This window comes from Haliotis rufescens, unplaced genomic scaffold, assembly GCF_023055435.1.
Source record: "Haliotis rufescens isolate VD_foot unplaced genomic scaffold, xgHalRufe1.0.p SCAF_3, whole genome shotgun sequence".
Taxonomy (NCBI): Eukaryota; Metazoa; Mollusca; class Gastropoda; order Lepetellida; family Haliotidae; genus Haliotis; species Haliotis rufescens.
In genome coordinates, this window is record NW_025964001.1 from 29,264,980 (window position 1) to 29,284,101 (window position 19,122).

The window sequence follows — 19,122 nt, forward strand, 5'->3', positions numbered from 1 at the left end:
AACCATCCCAATTCAGACTATGCAAAGTCGACACTATGGATACTATCGGCACACCATTTGTTTCAAACTACGGATAAAATAAAATATATTTGATGACTACCAGGGCATCGAGTAAATAACCAGAGAAGATTAACTTACCCAAAATACTTCCTGGGTTAAGCCTGCTGCAGAGTGATTAGAGATTGGGGGCCTGTAAATCGGCTTATCATTCCCTGTGCTGTGATTATCCCCAGGGAGGATTACCACTGAGTAAGGAAGGGGAGTGGGTAACCATTCGAAGTCAGGGTGCCCCTATGAACGATCAACAACTTGCTTGTAAGTACATTTTGTATATCAAACTCAACTCGATATCGCAAACACCTTTTACAAACCGACATAAAGCTGTCTCATGTTTAATTATAAAATGTCACGCATGTACAGACGTAACATTGATGGATAGATAATAAGGTAAAACTACCAACTGTCTCTCGATTAACTGTGAAATGGGATGCATGTACAGACGTAGCATTGACGGATAGATATTAAGGTAAAACTACCAGCTGTCTCTCGATTAACTATGAAATGGGACGCATGTACAGACGTTGCATTGACGGATAGATATTAAGGTAAAACTACCAGCTGTCTCTCGATTAACTATGAAATGGGATGCATGTACAGACGGTATTGTGAGATGGAATCTTGAAGGAAGGATATTAACTGTCATTTTCAATGAGATAGGCGTGGAGGAGAACTTATCCTCGCTGCTCGTATATCTCGGACGTGAACTCATAACTCGACATCAACGCGGATTGAAAGAATTATAAATGCACTTTTGTTCAAAATTGTCGGTCCTAAAACTACAAATAATTACAATCTAAAGTTACATTGGATATAAATTAAACTGAAGACGTCCCATTGACCTAGGACTTTAACAAAAGAAGGTAATAACATTCAAAGCCGGTCAAGTTGACATGTAGATTTAGAATATAATAGGGTTGTGTGCTACATTATATGTTGTCTTGAGGGTTAATTGGTGTGATGTACCCTATGTGTGAGCCTATGTACCACAACCCGTTATAGGATCTCACACAGGGTACACCATACCATATGCCCAAGGGGCCGGTTGGCAACGCATTTATCTTGTGGACATTCATTCGTACAGGTCCGGAATATACATGTATAGCAAAAATTCGTAGCAAACGCGGCAAACGAACCGATTTACTTCCCGCTACCCAGTACATTCGGATAAAATACTTATGTGAAATAACAAAGTTACCTAAGATGTGTTCTGATTGATTTCTCAGCGAGATGGATAGAAAACAATTCCCCGCCCTTTTACCCATCAAAAGCTAATATTGTAATGTAAGATAAGATAAAGTTTGTTGTAGACTCTATGTTAACTTGTGAATTGTATTATAGTATCATAAAATGGATAATCATATAATTGATGCGACAGACCAATCCGATAAACCTGATATGACGATGTGATGAATATGTAGTTAAGATCACCTAGCCGGAACTACTTTTAATCTTCATACATCGAAGTCTGTTTGCTCAATAATGTGTTGACTGACGTTCCCAATAACGTTCCCAAAGTATGTGTGACTATGTAGACATAAATGACTGCATATAATTTGACAGTGCATTCACATTGTAATCATAAGCGGTTTCTAACGTTACTTCATTGGGAGAGTGAGTGAGTATAGTTTTACGCCGCATTTAGTAATATTTCAGCAATATCATGGTGGGGGACACCACCAGAAATGGGCTTCACATATTGTACCCATGTCGGGAATCGAACCCGAGTCTTCGGCGTGAAGAGCGAACGCTTTAACCACTAGGCTACCCGACCGCCCCTTAGAGTAATTACTACGCAAACATCAAGTATCATATGATAAATAGATTATTACCCTAATACATGATAATTACGATACGGAAACACAGTCAGATAATCTCTATAGGTAACCTTGTGACAAGTCGTTGCGTGACACTATAATGTAAACCCAGGATATTGAACACACCTGCACGTTTGACTTCAGCCACATCATGCTAATGAAACTAAAATAATGTTCAAAGTTATGTACAACAGCCCCACCCCCGTACGTGACGAAAACACATACTTTATCCATCACATAGTAATGATTCTGCAACCATCGTTTAAGTCAAATCAAGTGTAATAAATATAAACACTCCGACAGATATGTTTATAAGCCAGAATATTCGGACAATATTGATGACCTAAATGGGCATTGCACAGTTTGAACCCTCCATTGAGTATGTACAGAATAGCCACGGTTTATTAAATTTTTCGTTCATCTTTTGACATTTCCTTTTTAGATCACAATGCCGTCGGCAAGTTCTTCCCCCTCTGGTTCTCAGAGCACGCCTATCCCTGGACAGTCCCGCTACCAGCTTGCTATTGACTGTCGAGGAAACACGTGGAGCGATGCATGTAACCGGAAGCCAAGAAGCGCTACCCAAAGGAACGTAACATGTGTTTCAGGTGCTGGCCAAAGGCGGATAAAGTCTGGCAGCAGTATAGGTAGTGATGTGATTCGACTGCAGAATAGACACATCGGAGGAAGGGAGGACATGGCGCCTACTAAGATGCGCGGATTGGGTGACAGAATATCTAAGGTTCTTGTGAATGCATCCAATACGAAGTCGACATCTGAACGCATTATGCCACATGGCATAAATCAAAGATCCGTGGAGAAAAGAACATCTGAAATACGCAAACGAAGGAAGGACGTTAACAAGATGTCAAAACTTGAAAAAAGGGGACAGGATACAAGAAAAGTAACACCTGGAGGAACAGAAGGCAAAACTGAATTTGAAGGACAATCGTCACCCGATTACAACGCAAGTGACATGAAACCGTCCGAAAATACTGAATTTGGGACTGAATCCCAAAGCCACATACCAACAAGTGTACAGCAGGATACAGTAGACCGACTGATGTCACCATCCCCAAATTGTCCTGATCACTCAGCATCTCCCGTCTTGGACTCTGACGAATATGGGTCTCCAATGAGCTTCATCAAAGCCCAAGATCTAAACGCAAGTTCAATGCGAGCTGAGTCGTCCGCTTCAAGATTTTCCACAAGGAGCTCCGTCACCATCCCCATCAACACCAGCACCCCCATCTCCGCCTGGAGTGACTACACTGTACCGGGTGAGGAGGAGCTGAGGCAGAAACTGCTGAAGGGAAAGTTCGGGGCGGAGTTTGAGAACTATTACCCACATGTGTCCAGAAAGAAATTGCTGGCAGTGCCTGTACCCTCCGACGATGAAGACTACGACACAGATCTAGATGAAGGTATTGCATGTACATTGATCGTATAATCTCTGTTTTACTAGTTGCAAAGGTTCAGTGTACATCTATCAACCATGCTACATTGTACAGGTATAAGTCTTCCCTTGAGAATATGTTCAAAACAAGGGCATGATAAAGTGCTTACTGTTCCGAACCGATCAAGAAGTGGGCTGTCACATTCCGCAGTGTAGTTTCTATAAATTAGATTTATTTATTTATTATTTTATTTATTTAGATTTATTTGATTAAATTTCAAAGAAATCTATTGAGGTTTTGGCATTGTAACAAATGTTCAAAGGATTATTTTGATATAGATAATTGTTCAATATTAAGAGACCAAGTTTGATAACCAACCACAATAGTTGAAATAGCTAGCAGTTGAAATGGTCTACGCTACTTGTCCTTTTTAAAACAAAGCGATCTAAGCGCTACAGCTAAGTGTACCTACTATTATTTCTTACAATACACCTACGATAGTAGTAACAAAAAACGCTTTATGTAACGAGGCTTTCGGAAAATACCTTCGGCAACTATGAATGGAAATTGACATAATATATCAATATGGAAGGTTGCCCTTCGGTCTCTCAGCAAGTGCTACATAGTGAAATCACATGCAAAGCATTTACCATAACGTTATGTGCGAGGGGTGGCTGAAACGTTCTCAACCTAACTATGAGGGACTGCAGTGAAGGGGTATACTTTCCACCGTAATCCCCTCCGAGGACTACACACTTCTGCCAACGAAGCTGGAGAGCCTGGAGCCTTAATTCAAAGTTGGGAAGAGGTGGAAATCTGACGGTGTCAAATATGGTGACTACGAGGATGGTCAATGAGTTCAAAACGACAGTTATCCATTGCTGCCATGGCGACAACAGACTTGTCTGTCTTTGTTTTGATAGTCTCACGCAGTTGCCCAAGCAGATTAATGTACTAGTGGCTGTTTATGTATTGGCTGTGTGGCGTGTGATGAGTTGTCGGTCATCCATAATCATATCATGTATTTTATCAACAATTTACCTGACTGGTGACAGTTGAGGGTCCTCCCGATGCGTGCGTGCGTGCGTGCGTGCGTGCGTGCGTGCGTGCGTGCGTGCGTGTATGTATGTAACTTTCGTGAGCAGTCAAAGTACAGGCGATGTATGTTCACCATTGAACCATCAATGCTCCCATGTACCAATTGTTAGGTGTGTTGTCATTGATCAGTTATCCTTAAAATTGACGCAATGTCCGTATGAATGAGCTGTTAGTGTTTGTCATTTCAGTGCGTGCGTGCGTGCGTGCGTGCGTGCGTGCGTGTGTGCGTGCGTGCGTGCGTGTGTGTGTTGATATTCGTGAGCAGTCAAAGTACAGGCGATGAATGTACACCATTTAGCCATCAATGCTCCCAAAGTACCAATTGTTAGGTGTGTTGTCATTGATCAGTTATGCTGTTCCCTCCAGGTTCTGACCTTGTGTCTGTTGAGAGAGCACGGCAGAGAAGGGAAGACAGCCCCTTTCCGGATTACAAACAAATGTGTCGGTCGCTGCAAGCAGTACCGAACAGTTATTTCATACGACATGCGTTGGAGGACGACTTTGCAATGAGATTTCGTTACCCTGGTGTAAAGGACACAAAGGCATTATCAAAGGAAATAAAGGCAAGTATTCGGGCTTTTAACAAAATAATTGTCCACGAGTTTAATACAACGCACAAATGTTTATGTTATTTCTCAAGTGCCCCTAAAATTCCTGCGTAGCCAGCCAGGGACTACGCAGAGGTTTTGTGGCATTCCCGCGTAACTACGCAAACACTAGGCAGAACTTCTGCGAAACGTATTGCCCTGTTATGGGACTAACAAGCGCTGTGTAGCGTGACACGTTATATTACTCAAAACACCCACAGAGGGACGGCCGTGTTTTGCAATACCCACCAGCCATGATAGATTAGCTATAGTCATATGAGTGAGTGAGTATGGTTTTACGCCGCTTTTAGCAATATTCTAGCAATATCACGGTGGGGGACACCAGAAATGGGCTTCACACATTGTACCCATGTCGGGAATCGAACCCGGGTCTTCGGCGTGACGAGCGAACGCTTTAACCACTAGGCTACCCGACCGCCACTTATAGTCATATGAATAAATGAGCGTCCCTTAACTTCATTTGAGTAGTGCATATCCCTAAACGTTTAAACGTCTATGTTCAGTGTTTTTCGCTTTTCATATTGTTATTTTATTCATATCACACCATTCCTCCTCGATTCTTATGACTTAAACTTTTGAGTAACCTAAAATATAAAGTTTAACACTGATGTTCTTAGGGAGGGAAGGTGTTGAACATATGTCAGTAGAGTGACGGCGGCTGGTATAGGGACTGTGTGATCTAATGGTGGAGATCCTGTCATTGGAGTGACTTGTCACTTGTGTAGCATCTGCTTGATCTAGGGAATGAAGATATGTCAGTACATTGACTGTCTCTTGTATAGGATCTGCTTGATTTAGGGGTGGGAATATGTCAGTACATTGAATGCCTCCGGTATAGGATCTGCTTGATCTAGGGGTGGGAATATGTCAGTACATTGAATGCCTCCGGTATAGGATCTGCTTGATTTAGGGGTGGGAATATGTCAGTACATTGAATGCCTCCGGTATAGGATCTGCTTGATCTAGGGGTGGGAATATGTCAGTACATTGAATGCCTCCGGTATAGGATCTGCTTGATTTAGGGGTGGGAATATGTCAGTACATTGAATGCCTCCGGTATAGGATCTGCTTGATCTAGGGGTGGGAATATGTCAGTACATTGAATGCCTCCGGTATAGGATCTGCTTGATCTAGGGGTGGGAATATGTCAGTACATTGAATGCCTCCGGTATAGGATCTGCTTGATTTAGGGGATGGAGATATGTCAGTACATTGACTGTCTCTTGTATAGGATCTACTTGATTTAGGGGTGGGAATATGTCAGTACATTGAATGCCTCCGGTATAGGATCTGCTTGATCTAGGGGATGGAGATATGTCAGTACATTGAATGGCGGATCTTGATTTAGGTGTGGGAATATGTCAGTACATTGAATGCCTCCGGTATAGGATCTGCTTGATTTAATGGTGGGAATATGTCAGTACATTGACTGCTCCTGATATAGGATCTACTTGATCTAGGGGGTGAAATTTCTATGTGAAATATGTTGATAAAAAATATGTTGGTGTGCAAACGTGGGGGTCGGGCCTCTCTCGACCACCTGCTTCCAAGGGCCTGAACCTTTTCGCGGTTTTCCAATGTTTAGATGAATGCACTGATGTTACGTTTCTCCCATGGTGTCTGCTTGTAACCCATTGTTTCTCACATGTCACGGTTGACGAAACATATTGGGAAGAGATATCTGTGCGTATGGACATGAGGCCTCTGATTTATGCCAGGCTTATTTTTAAACGTCTGCGAACGGATATGGCCGTGACGAAATAGAGGCGGATCTTCGATGAACACCGGGTCAAGGTCATGTCCGAAAAGATACACACCGCGAGCGTCTGTTAGAAACAGTACGGTACGTACACGATGTAGGCTTGTTCGCTCGTCACGCGTAGGTTCGATTACCCACATGGGTACAGTGTGTGAAGCCCATCTCTGGTGTCCCCATCAAGATGTCGCTTAAATATTGATAAAGCGGCGTGAAATCATTCCATACCACGAGAAGGGGGCACGGATGTCCCAGTCGTCCAAGGCGCTGCGATGCGCTGTGCAGAGTTGCGCACCTTGGGCACGCCAGAAACCTATGATTGTGGGTTCGAATCCCGGTTCGCACCGATTATGGTTCTAGGTTTGTAAGCACCATACCAGTGCTCGTGGGTTTCACCGAAGTGGTAAACGTCTGAGACCTGTAACACCTCCTCCCACATTAAGCTGACACACCGCGATATAATTGGAATACTGTTAAAAGCGGCGTTAAACCAAACTCACTCACTCACTCACTCACTCACTCACTCACTCACCCATACCACGTGAGCAACATAACCTCGTGGCTTAATATTTTACATGTATTTTCAGAATGACGCCACTATATCAAAGCTAGACTTTACTGACAATGGACTAGGGCCTCCCCAGATGTTATGGCTTGCTCAAATGCTGCACAATAACACGACAATAACTGATATGGTAAGTAGATCGTATCCAACACATCGTTGTGTATTGGGGGGCACGGGTGGCGAAGTCGTCTACGGCGTCGGGATTCGCTGTGCAGAGTTGCGTCCCCTGGACACACCAGAAACCTATGATTGTGGGTTCGAATCCCGGTTCGCCCCGATTATGTTTCTAGGTTTGTCAGCACCATACCCGTGCTCGTGGGTTTCACCAAAGTGGGAAACGTCCGAGACCTGCATCACTTCGGGCTTTCCTCAAACATCAAGCTGACACGCCGTGATATAACTGGAATAATGTTAAAAGCGGCGTTAAACCCAACTCACTCACTCACTCGTTGTATATTGAAATTATTCTGGTAATCACAGTCAGGGTTACAGGTGTCCCAGTAGTCTCTTGCGCCGCATGTCGTTGTCCAGAGTCCCTTAGACGAGTCAGAAAGGGTTAATCGTGGTTTCGAATCCGAGATTCGCCCTAACTTGTTTTAAAGGATTTCAGCACCACACCCGTGCTCTTAGATTGTATCGTGGTAAACATCGAAGACCTGCATCACTTTGGGCTTTCATCCCGCATAAAGTTGACACGCCGATATTTAACCTAAATGCTCTTCAAAACATTGTTCAACAAAACTCACTCACTCACTTCGGTTCGTCACCTGTTCGTTTCAGAATTTGTCGGAAAACAGAGTCGGGACAGCGGGAACCCGTATTCTGCGTTTAGTGCTGAAAGGCCAGTCACGTTTACACTCCTTAAACCTTGCAGGTATGTTGTACGTAAATGAATATCGTACAGGTTATATGACACTTAAAGGAGGACCATGTACCACGATCTTGAGACAATTGTTGGTCTAGGGCTGGACGTTGTCATGGGTTACCTGTATGAAACTCAAACAGACCGCCTCCGTGGTCTAGTGGATGGAGCGTCTGCCCGGAGTACGGAAGGTCGGGGTTTCGATCCCTGTCAGCGTCATATCAAAGACGTTGAAAGATGGTACTTGTTGTTACCCCGTCTGGAGGTCAGCAATAATGGGATTACACAGGGACTAGTCGACTCGGACCCGGAGAGAATATGTACTGTGTCTGAGTGGGGTATCCATGGGTTTTTTTAAGCTGGTTTAAAATATACAATGTACTTCTCTTGAGTGGTATGTATTGTTAGTTAGCGTTATCAAGTGTTATCAAGATATGTGTAGATAGAAACTTGGGTCGGATATAGAATAGGATTTCCAGCGTGAAGTATTTTGGTTACATCTCACCCAGGTCTTCCTGCCTGTAAATACGACTCGAAGACGTTCAGTAATTTCCGACAATTAATTCCTGAGCGACGATGCAGTTCCTTAACGTCGAGGTTCGTTAGCGGGGCTTACATAATTTTATCTTGTCGAGTTTTCATTCAATATAATAGGGCAGAATTAGTATGTAATCTTACGCATTTGCTTTGTTTAAATCCATTGATAACAACATATTGTACTGGAGCCTGTTTGTTCTACTGATATTGTAGAACTTACTACAGCTTAGTATAGTCTAAGTATCCTGTAATAATTATGCTATTATTCATGCAACAGGTAATGCGATCGGAGACAAAGGGGTCCGACTCATTGTCAGCGGTCTGGAGGTATGTATGGCGACGAAACAGAAGAAACTTACAAATAAAAGGGACAAAACCATTTCCATATAAGCAGAATGAACGAATGAGTATCAGAATCATTTTAAAATTGAAAATCTAAAGTACGATTTATTCTTGTTGATAAAATGTGTTAAAGAATGGATATCAGAATTGTCTTGTAATTGAAAATCCAAAGTATATTCTGGCTGACAAAAGGTGTTAAAGAATGAGTATCAGAATTATCTTTTAATTGCAAATCTGAAGAATATTCGTGCTGATAAAATGTGTTAAAGAACCAGTATCAGAATCGTCTTGTAATTGCAATCCTAAAGTATATTTTTGCTGATAAAATGTGTTAAAGAATGAGTATCAGAATCGTCTTTTAATAGCAATCCTAAAGTATATTTTTACTGATACAATGTGTTAAAGAATGAGTATCAGAATTATCTTGTAATTGAAAAACTAAAGATTATTCACGCTGATAAAATGACTTAAAGAATGAGTATCAAAACCGTCTTGTAATTGCAATCCTAAAGTATATTCTTGCTGATAAAATGTGTCACACTACTTTCCTTGAAATGATGCCGGATCCTCGCTGACGGCATGGAGTGGAACATTGTGATTGGGTGACTGATATACCCAGTGCTCATCGGGCCCTCCGATAGTACAGGTTTACATTGCCTGGCAGTAACGGTTTGTGTTCTCTCCATAACTCGAACTGCGTTGCTTCCTGAGTGCTTCAACTCTGGACGCACAATCTTTGAGGTTCTGCAAACTGAATGGCGTGCCAGATGTAGAATATTTTCCGTAGCATCTCGTGTTGTAAACTTAATTTAAAACATAGGGCAGGTTTAAAAAAAATATATCCAAGATTTTCATTTGTTTTATTATACTGAAAATTTAACCACTGTTTATCTTACACAGATAAATGTAATGTGCGGCGTATTGGGTTATTTATTTTGTTGGAGTGAACTGTGAACAAAGTATTGCCTTATATACATTGCAGATGTACCGTTATGTATAACGTTACGCGGTCACTGCCAAAACATAATTGTAATATATGGCTAAATGTATTTTGCTCATTGACTACATATACGACTGGGAAGTGTGCACAAACGCCTAGAAAAAGGAGGCATAACTCCATACTTAACGCCTAAGATCGATTTTTCACACGGATAATGTATTTCCGCACTGTCATGTTTATCTGTAGCTAAAACGTTTTTTAAAATATAAAATATAAAATCAGGAAAATTATTGAAAAAAACAGTTTTTTCAAGAATATTCAAGAAAATAAATAATTAATCTTAAGGCTGTTGAAAATAAAAGAAATTGTCTGCAACGAAAAATACATTGTTGAAGATATTCACGCTCATAGTTTTAATTAAAACTACATCTAGATTCGCAGCTTTAGCTGAAAAATATCAAGTCTTTATAAAAAAAATCGAATAAAAATCGGAAACCTGTTAACATTGTTTTCGACGTCATGACTATTTAACATTTTAGCTTTGTCATCATTTGAATGTCGCTGCACGTTGGAAACTGTGGTAAATTATTAGCACACTAGCATATATAGTATTTTGTTCTCGAAAAGATAAACGTTTTATCAATATGTGGTTAACATCTGAAAAAAGGTTCAATACTATAACTTATACTTAAATACGTAACTGTCAACACGGTGAGTGATCTTCCAGCTACATGCCTTTGTAACATACTTGTAGCGTGAACCTGCCGCGGTTTTTAACAACTGCACATATAATGCACAACCTTCTTAATGACTCATTTCTTTTCCACAGAGAAACGTGTTTTTGAAAGAATTAAACCTGTCACACAACGACGTCGGAGAGAGAGGAATATCTTATTTATGCCCATTCATCGGTAAGTAGCCTTCTTTATCATATAATGGTAGTGTTGTTGATGAAGCATATCTGATAAACTTGCTGTCATGATCTGAAACGCCTAGCAACAACGTTTTGTGTAACTCCGGCTTCAAGAATTCCATGTGCACGCATCCGTTCATTTTCAGAAAGGCGTTTAGAGTGAGTGAGTGAGTTGGGTTTAACGCCGCTTTTAACAGTATTCCAGTTATATCACGGCGTGTCAGCTTAATGTGGGAGGAAAGCCCGAAGTGACGCAGTTCTCGGACGTTTACCACGTCGGATCCGGTGTTTAATCGTTGAAATGGTCAGTTAAACCCTAGGCTCGGAGCGCCGAAAAGGTCTAACCTATTTAAACCATGTTTAACATTCATTCAAAGTGTCATGATAACTGATTTGAGATAGCCATTTTCTGAATTAACATTTCATTCCAAAGGCTAATTACCATTGAGGCCATGACATGTTTATGCCTTTAATCACTTAATTGCTGTTATTCATAAGAAGCCAATCCCAATTGTTAATCTCCATTGTATTAACATTAAACATAAACATTATGAACAAATATACCATTTAATTTATTTAGCCCATGACGTGTGTTGTTATTCCTGTGGAATTAGACTCATAGAACGTGTTTCAAGAACATATGTATATTTTGTCCACGTTTATCACCAGCTAACAACGTCAGCCTTGATGTCCTTGACCTTTCCTGGAACCACATACGATCACAAGGAGCTGTTAAGTTGGCCAAGGCAGTCAAGGTCAGAAATAAAGCAAGCTGGCGCCTTTGTCTGCAACAACCAAACATGGTCTTTGATTCATTAAGCTTAAATTGTTTTTGTAACATTGGCTGTGGTGTAGCGCATTGGCCATTTGTATGAATGGAACACAATAATCGCCTTTTGTGAAATGAAGTAAATGTACATTTACGCGGTTTATCACAGCGATCTGTAGAGACTCGAGACAGGGTCAGGTATACCAGTGCGTGATAATATGAGCATCTTCATGCCAGTCGGCATTGTCATCCGGAATCCCTAAGACGTCATTTTGTTTCAGTAACAATAATGCCGTTAATAATGGCAGTGGATTTAGCTAGACTTACGAAAATCCCCAAGTTCTCACGACCAGGTTAGAAGCACATATTTTATTAAACAAAACAGTTACAATTTTTTAAAGGCCGTAACACACATCTGAATGCTCACTGACCCACAAGTCATTCTTGTTTGAACTATAATATGTGCTGAGTGACTGAAACAACACAAATTATAGTTCTGTGTGTGTGTGTGTGCGTGTGTGTGTGTGTGTGTGTGTGTGGGGGGGGGGGGGGGGGGGGGGGGTTGAATCAATATTATTGTTTCTGCATCCGTTTGTTTGGTTTTGAATCAATATGTTTGTTTCTGCATCAGTATGTTTGTTTTAAAAAGTATGTTTGTTTTCGCGTCCCAGTGGTTGTTTCAGCATCAATATGTTTGTTTCTGCATCACTATGTTTGTTTCTGCATCAGTATGTTTGTTTCCGCATCTATAACTTCCTTACCGCATCAATCTGTTTGTTGCTGATACAGTATGTGTGTTTCTGCATCCATATGTTTGTTTCTGCATCAGTATGTGTGTTTCTGCATCAATATGTTTGTTTCTGCATCAGTATGTTTGTTTCCGCATCTATATGTTCATTACTGCACCAATCTGTTTGTTGCTGACACAGTATGTGTGTTTCCGCATCAGTATGTTTGTTTTTGCATCAGTATGTTTGTTAATGCATCAATATGTTTGTTTTTGCATCAGTATGTTTGTTAATGCATCAGTATGTTTGTTTCTGCATCCATATGTTTGTGTCTGCATCAGTATGTGTGTTTTTGCATCAATACGTTTGTTAACGCATCAGTATGTTTGTTTCTGCATCCATATGTTTGTTTCTGCATCAATGTGTGTGTTTCTGCATCAGTATGTTTGTTAATGCATCAGTATGTTTGTTTCTGCATCCATATGTTTGTGTCTGCATCAGTATGTGTGTTTTTGCATCAATACGTTTGTTAACGCATCAGTATGTTTGTTTCTGCATCCATATGTGTGTTTCTGCATCCATATGTTTGTTTCTGCATCAATGTGTGTGTTTCTGCATCAGTATGTTTGTTAATGCATCTATATGTTTATAACTGCATCAACCTGTTTCTGATACAGTTCAATCAACAACTGCGCGTCCTGCGGGTGTCGATGAATGGGTTCCACGTGGAGGGTGCCCGTGCCCTGGGGGACGCTCTTGAGGAGAACACCACCCTGTGGGAGCTAGACGTCAGTGCTAATAGGATCACTAGGCTTGGGGCCCGGGCACTAGCTGAAGGCATGGCTTACAACACGGAACTCAGGTGTCTGAAGGTTGGAACTATCTTAAGCCTCCATACTTTATAATGTTTTCTGATAAATAGATTCGAATCCCACGAATCCAAAATTTGCCCTGATTATTTGTCTAGGTTTGTCAGCACCATACAAGTGGTCTTAAATTTTACCAAAGAGGTTAACGTCTAAGACCTGCGTCAATTCTGGCTTTCCTACCACATTAAACTGACACACCGTGATATAACTACAGTAAACTACGGTTATAACGAACACGCTTATAACGAACTGACGGATATAACGAACTTACTTTTTGGTCCCGACTATTTGCTGTAGTTATGCTGTTTATATGCTTATAACGAACTACGGTTATAACGAACTAAAATTAGTAGTCCCTTTGAGTTCGTTATAACCGTAGTTTACTGTAGTTGTTTGGGGAAACAACCAGTTCAAGTCTTGCCATTTAGTTGCCCCTCAGGACAAGGAATGAAGTGCTGGGTACCTAAATCACCCAGGAGTTTACTTTCGGGACCGATACGTGAAACATCCAATAAACATGACAGGGCGAGTTATAGTCTAGCCAATATCTGACGATGCTTCTGAAACATAAGCGATAGAAAAGCCGGAATCCTGAATCGCGTCATTTAGCATGATAGCATAATTTATAAGAACGTTTAAGATCATAAACTACTTTCCTAACTTAGAGTTAATGAGAAAGTTGCCTAACGCCACAACCTGTAGTATAACTACAATATTACGCCGGCTTTCCTCACTGAGATGAGTTCATGTTTTCGTAAATCAATACCACTGGCAAAGATTTGTTTCCCTTGGGAGTTCACTCATGATGTCCATTTGTGAAGAACTTCCTGTATTCTTATACACACAAGTGGGGGCGCTCATAATTGACTGAATAGTCACAATCAAGGTTATGTCATTTTGCTAACATGCGGTGAGGTGAGATAGGGTTTAACGTCGCATTCAAGATTATTGCACTTATGTAGTGACATGAATGTGTGGCTCCTGGTACTAGTCCAGACATATGCCGGTAAAATAATGCCAGCCCGCAGAGATACCATGCCTCAGTTTTACATGGATATCCCGCTCAGACAATGAGTCGACCAGTCCTTGTTTTAGCCCCTTAATGCCGAGCACCAGGCAGGGTAACAACACAAACCATCATTTAACGTCTTTTGGTTTGACGCGTCCGAGGATCGAACCCCCGACCTTCTCCCCACCGGGCTTACGCTCTACCCACTACACCCCGGAGGCATCCTGATGACATGTAAAAAAAATGCTCCATTGGTTGAGATAACACTGTTCTTTCATCTGTCATGTTTCATTTTAACAGGTCGGATTTAATCCTTTAACCCCTGAAGGAGCAGAGGCCATCTTGGAAGCCGTGGGGGGAAGGGACAACAGCGAGGGAATGGTTGTTGACTTTGAGGTGAGCTGACTTTAATTAATAAAAATAATTATTTATTACCAGAAGGTGTCTACACGAATCCTCAAACCAACGCTATTTTGATTGGCTATTGTCCACAATGACTGATTGAGATTGAGATTAAGTTAATCCCTTTCATGATGGATCTGAAAACATCAAAACGACTTTAGTGTTTCATTGTCCTACATCAGGCCTACCAACAGCCAACAGAAGGAACGCGTGTTCAAAAACATAGAAATATGTATGTTATGACTGGAATGCTGTTAAACCCACCCACCCACCCACCCTCACACACACACACACACACACACACACACACACACACACACACACACACACACTGTTCATGAATATCGGTTCTGTTAATTCATGTATCATTCGTAGAAGATATTTACTTACTCTGGCGCAAAATAGAAGGAGAACATGATATATGTATTTGCTGTGGTCAAAATGTGTTGATTTGTTCGTCAATGTTATTGATCGTGATAAGCTGTTGATACAGAATGCATTTGAATGCACCAAGAACAACACGGCGGAGGACACGAGAAATAGGCTTCATTTTCTACTAGTTTGGGCAATGGAACCCGGGCCTTCGGTGTGAACGTTTCTACCACCAGGCTACCCCAGCGCTCAATATGTGCATTACATTAACTCCCAAAAAAATGTCAGTAATGATGATGTTAATTATGGGGGACAGTAGAAAGATGGAGAAATTCATCCAAAAATATGTATTTATTTTTCTTCATATGTTTTGTCCTTTTCCGAGAAAATGATATATTCATATGAGGTGATCAAAATGTGTTGATTTGTTCGTAGATAGTATTGATCATGCTGAGCTGTTGATACAGGGTGCAATTGAATGCAGCTTGAAAACTTTTGTTTGACGGAATATACTTTTCAATGACTATTTAAACTTCCACAGGGCGTTTACGTTAGCCACAGTTTTGAATCCGAAGCTACTGACCTCATGAAGGACGACAAGGTCAAGGTTGTTTACCATCTCGAACCATCTCGTCGAGGAAGGTCATGGGATGTCTTATCCAGCTACATTCAATCCCTGCTTCATCTGATTCGTGAGTTACAACTTGACGTCGCCAGTATTTTCTCTGACGTCACAGAAGATAACGTCATCATCTCAGCGAGTGACGTCATTCAACGTTTGTTGGTAAGAGGATTGACGTCAGAAATTATAGAAACGACAAGCGTATTTGCATTCATCTAACCATGGATTTCCTTAATTTGGGTATTAATCTTGCTTTAAACATATTGGTATTATTAATAATCCATTGAAAAAAATATGGTCTTTAACTGTATCTTTTACGTGATGGTTTTTCTCTGTTTGCACAGAAATCCCCGCAAATACGAAACAAGATAACCCAGGCGCTTTTGAACCAGTTCGTTCATTCAAATGGCAACAGGCGATTCTTAATAAGGTGAGACTTGATTATAAAACATTTTTTATTTATTATACACTCAGTAAACAACTCCCGTTTCCTGAAAACCCCGTGAAGATCGCCGTTGTGTTTGTTGGTTTCTATCTTACTTTGTTGTTTTAACGCAGCACTCAGCAATCTCCCAGCTAAATAACGGCTGCCTGAAATTAATCGAGTCAGGACCAGACAATCCAGTGATCGATATTATGCAAGCCTAACCTCCCGATCAATTTGGTCATCTCTTATGACCAGCATAGGTTGCTGGGGGACCAGATTTAACACGGACTCTGCTGTGGTAATAGGTTTTAGTAGTACGTCCACGGTATTAAGTCCTGCCTGTAACAAATCGACCCCTGTTAGGAGTCTGTGAGATTGCCGCTGCTTGCCGTAAAGGCCGATTTGATGAGGACCGGTTGGTGACATAATGTGACCTGGCTAATATTATATGTGTCACCCTGCCTTTGAGTCAAACGGGGCGGTCGGGTAGCCTAGTGGTTAAAGCGTTCGCTCGTCACGCAGAGGACCTGGGTTCGATTCCCGACATGGGTACAATGTGTGAAGCCCATTTCTGGTGTCCCCCGCCGTGATATTGCTGGAATATTGCTAAAAGCGGCGTAAAACCATACTCACTCACTCACTCACTTTGAGTCAAACATTGGAATATCCGGCTCATATGTAGTCGTTACTGGCCGCCGTCATTTATAGCTGGAACATACCAACTGTGGCGTAAAACAACATTCACTCACTTTAGTTTACGATCGTGTTATGTGTGATATACTAAATCACGTTGAGGTTTCTCAGTTCAGCTTGTGAATAATAGCACAACACTTGAATAAACTGCTTTTGTTCATCTTCCAGAGATTGGGACATGGCAATACAGAGACTACAAGGGGGTGTAGACGTGCACAGTCCGTCAAAGTCCATGACGTTGTTACCGTCCATGACCTCTGGGTCACCTGATTCTCGCCGCTCGGTACCATCCTACTGGTGGAAGGGGAGTGGCACCATTGACAACAGGTCCAGGGGTGGAACTCCAAGTGTATCGGCAGAAGCGTGACCAGCATCGGTGGAACATTCACATCATGTGTGACCTCCTTCGCCCTTTCAGCAGGGCCGTTCCCATGTAGCCTCCTGACATTGGGTATGAACAAATGGTTGACAGAGATGAGGTCTATGCTAACGGCAGCATCTGTACAGGATGTAATACACAAACTCATGCTACAAATTGTCATTTGTCAACTCTGAACTTCCCCATCATGCCAAGCAACATTCAGGCAGCTCCAGCCTTTTGTGTCTCCATTTCACAACGCAAACGACTCGTGAATTGTTTGATCATTACTTAGAAGTTGACGGATGACAAAGTAGACACAATTGATTGATAACAACTTCTTTATTTTACTGTAAAGGCGACCTTTCGGTATAGATCCTTTGCTTGATGACGGTATAAGGAAACGTACAGAAACGTGGCCTTTACAGTAAAATAGAGAAGTTGTTATCAATAAATTGTGTCTACTTTGTCATACGAACCCTGTTCAGAAGTTGTTTGATCAAGGTTGAAACATTCAACGCCTCAGTACAGTAAAGCTTTCAAAATATTTTATGGTAGACATATGGAGAACGTTTCCAAATTTGACGCCTCAGTAACACAAATGATGTTCGATTTAATTCCCTATTTTAACTCGCGTACCTTGTGTTTGTGATGGGCGCCAGCGGTGGGGCAGGATATGTTCACCTTCACGAAAACACCTGGTATCATCACTGTTTGATACTGATTCATGAACACATGCTCATGATATTGTCGGAATCGTACAATGGAATGGGATTTTAACAGCGATTTCTTATGAATATGGAAAGGGTTTAGACAAATAGATTCATATATTACGTGAACGTTATTTTCGATATTGTAGTGTGCTTAATTGTGCCTGACAAGTGTGTGTGTGATCGATATGACGCTGTTTGTCAAACTTGTGTTTGCACTTTTGACCAGTTGTTTATTTGAGGATATTTTAAAGTCCGTGTTACTTTCTAAATTCTCCTTTAAATGTATACTACACACATGTATGCAAATAAACGGTGAGTGCTGGATTACTGTACCTGAATACACATCCACATTTCGACGTTGATCATAACCCGTAAACTCCCCAGTAACGTGACCCGTGAAGATTCCGGGGTAGAATAAGTCTTCAGCAACCCACGCCTGCCGTAAAAGGGGACTATGCTTGTCGTAAAAGGTGACTAACGGGATCGGGTGGTCAGGCTCGCTGACTTGGTTGATACATGTCATCGATCCCAATTGCGTGGATCGATGCTCATGATGTCAATCACTGGATTGTCTGGTCCAGACTTGATTATTTACAGACCGCCGTCATATAGCTGGAATATTGCTGAGTGCGGCGTAAAACAACAAAACAACCAACTTACTGGTGGAGATTAAACGTGCGCTTTCCGACGTTATGCGCTTTTCGCCGTCTTCACTAACGGCACTGTTTATATAGGGGTTTCTTAGCTGATTAGCTGCGAAACTGCCCCAACCTTTAACAAAGGTCCCCCATCAGCCGGTGGCACTGCAAATCAGTAACTGTCCAATTTGTGTCACGTGGTCAAAACAAGCATCCAGCTTAATCAACCGGCAACACTGCCAGTCAGCAATTAGGCTATTAGTGACCCTCAGTTTAATTTGGGGTCAAAACATGTTCAAAACAAAACACCAACCAACCAACCAACCAACCAACCAACCCCAGTAACGTAATCATTGCTAAGCTGACAAGGTAACATCGGGACAATCGTCGATGTAAAATTCAAGTACAACTTGAAACTGCCAATCGCTTCCAGGCGACACCCACTGCGCCTCGTTATTTCTTTTGAAATGGGAGAGATCGCCAAAAACATTCTGTAGTCCTTTAAGTAGGAAACTGTGTTTCCCTCCTAATACATGAAGAAACAGACAGGTCCATTATACATTTAGAAAGATGTCCCCGTGAAGATCCGGGTCGGAATAATTATTGGTCTTCAGCAACCCCTGCTTGTCC

General features: G+C 41.5%; 2 protein-coding genes across 2 annotated transcripts; both read left to right on the plus strand.

The window, feature by feature from the left end:
- Window positions 1–256: 256 nt before the first annotated feature.
- Window positions 257–5,624, plus strand: LOC124146305. The gene is made up of 4 exons (XM_046516550.2): window positions 257–315; window positions 2,317–3,298; window positions 4,736–4,932; window positions 5,595–5,624. Exons 2-4 carry the CDS (start codon window positions 2,323–2,325, stop codon window positions 5,622–5,624), a joined length of 1,203 nt encoding a protein of 400 aa, XP_046372506.2. The 5' UTR covers window positions 257–315; window positions 2,317–2,322.
- A 1,700-nt stretch (window positions 5,625–7,324) lies between these two features.
- Window positions 7,325–18,186, plus strand: LOC124146672 (leucine-rich repeat-containing protein 74A-like). The gene is made up of 10 exons (XM_046517086.2): window positions 7,325–7,428; window positions 8,079–8,172; window positions 8,975–9,024; window positions 10,809–10,890; window positions 11,562–11,647; window positions 13,067–13,261; window positions 14,568–14,663; window positions 15,583–15,825; window positions 16,008–16,093; window positions 16,952–18,186. Exons 1-10 carry the CDS (start codon window positions 7,378–7,380, stop codon window positions 17,148–17,150), a joined length of 1,182 nt encoding a protein of 393 aa, XP_046373042.2. The 5' UTR covers window positions 7,325–7,377; the 3' UTR covers window positions 17,151–18,186.
- The last annotated feature ends 936 nt before the right edge of the window (window positions 18,187–19,122 follow it).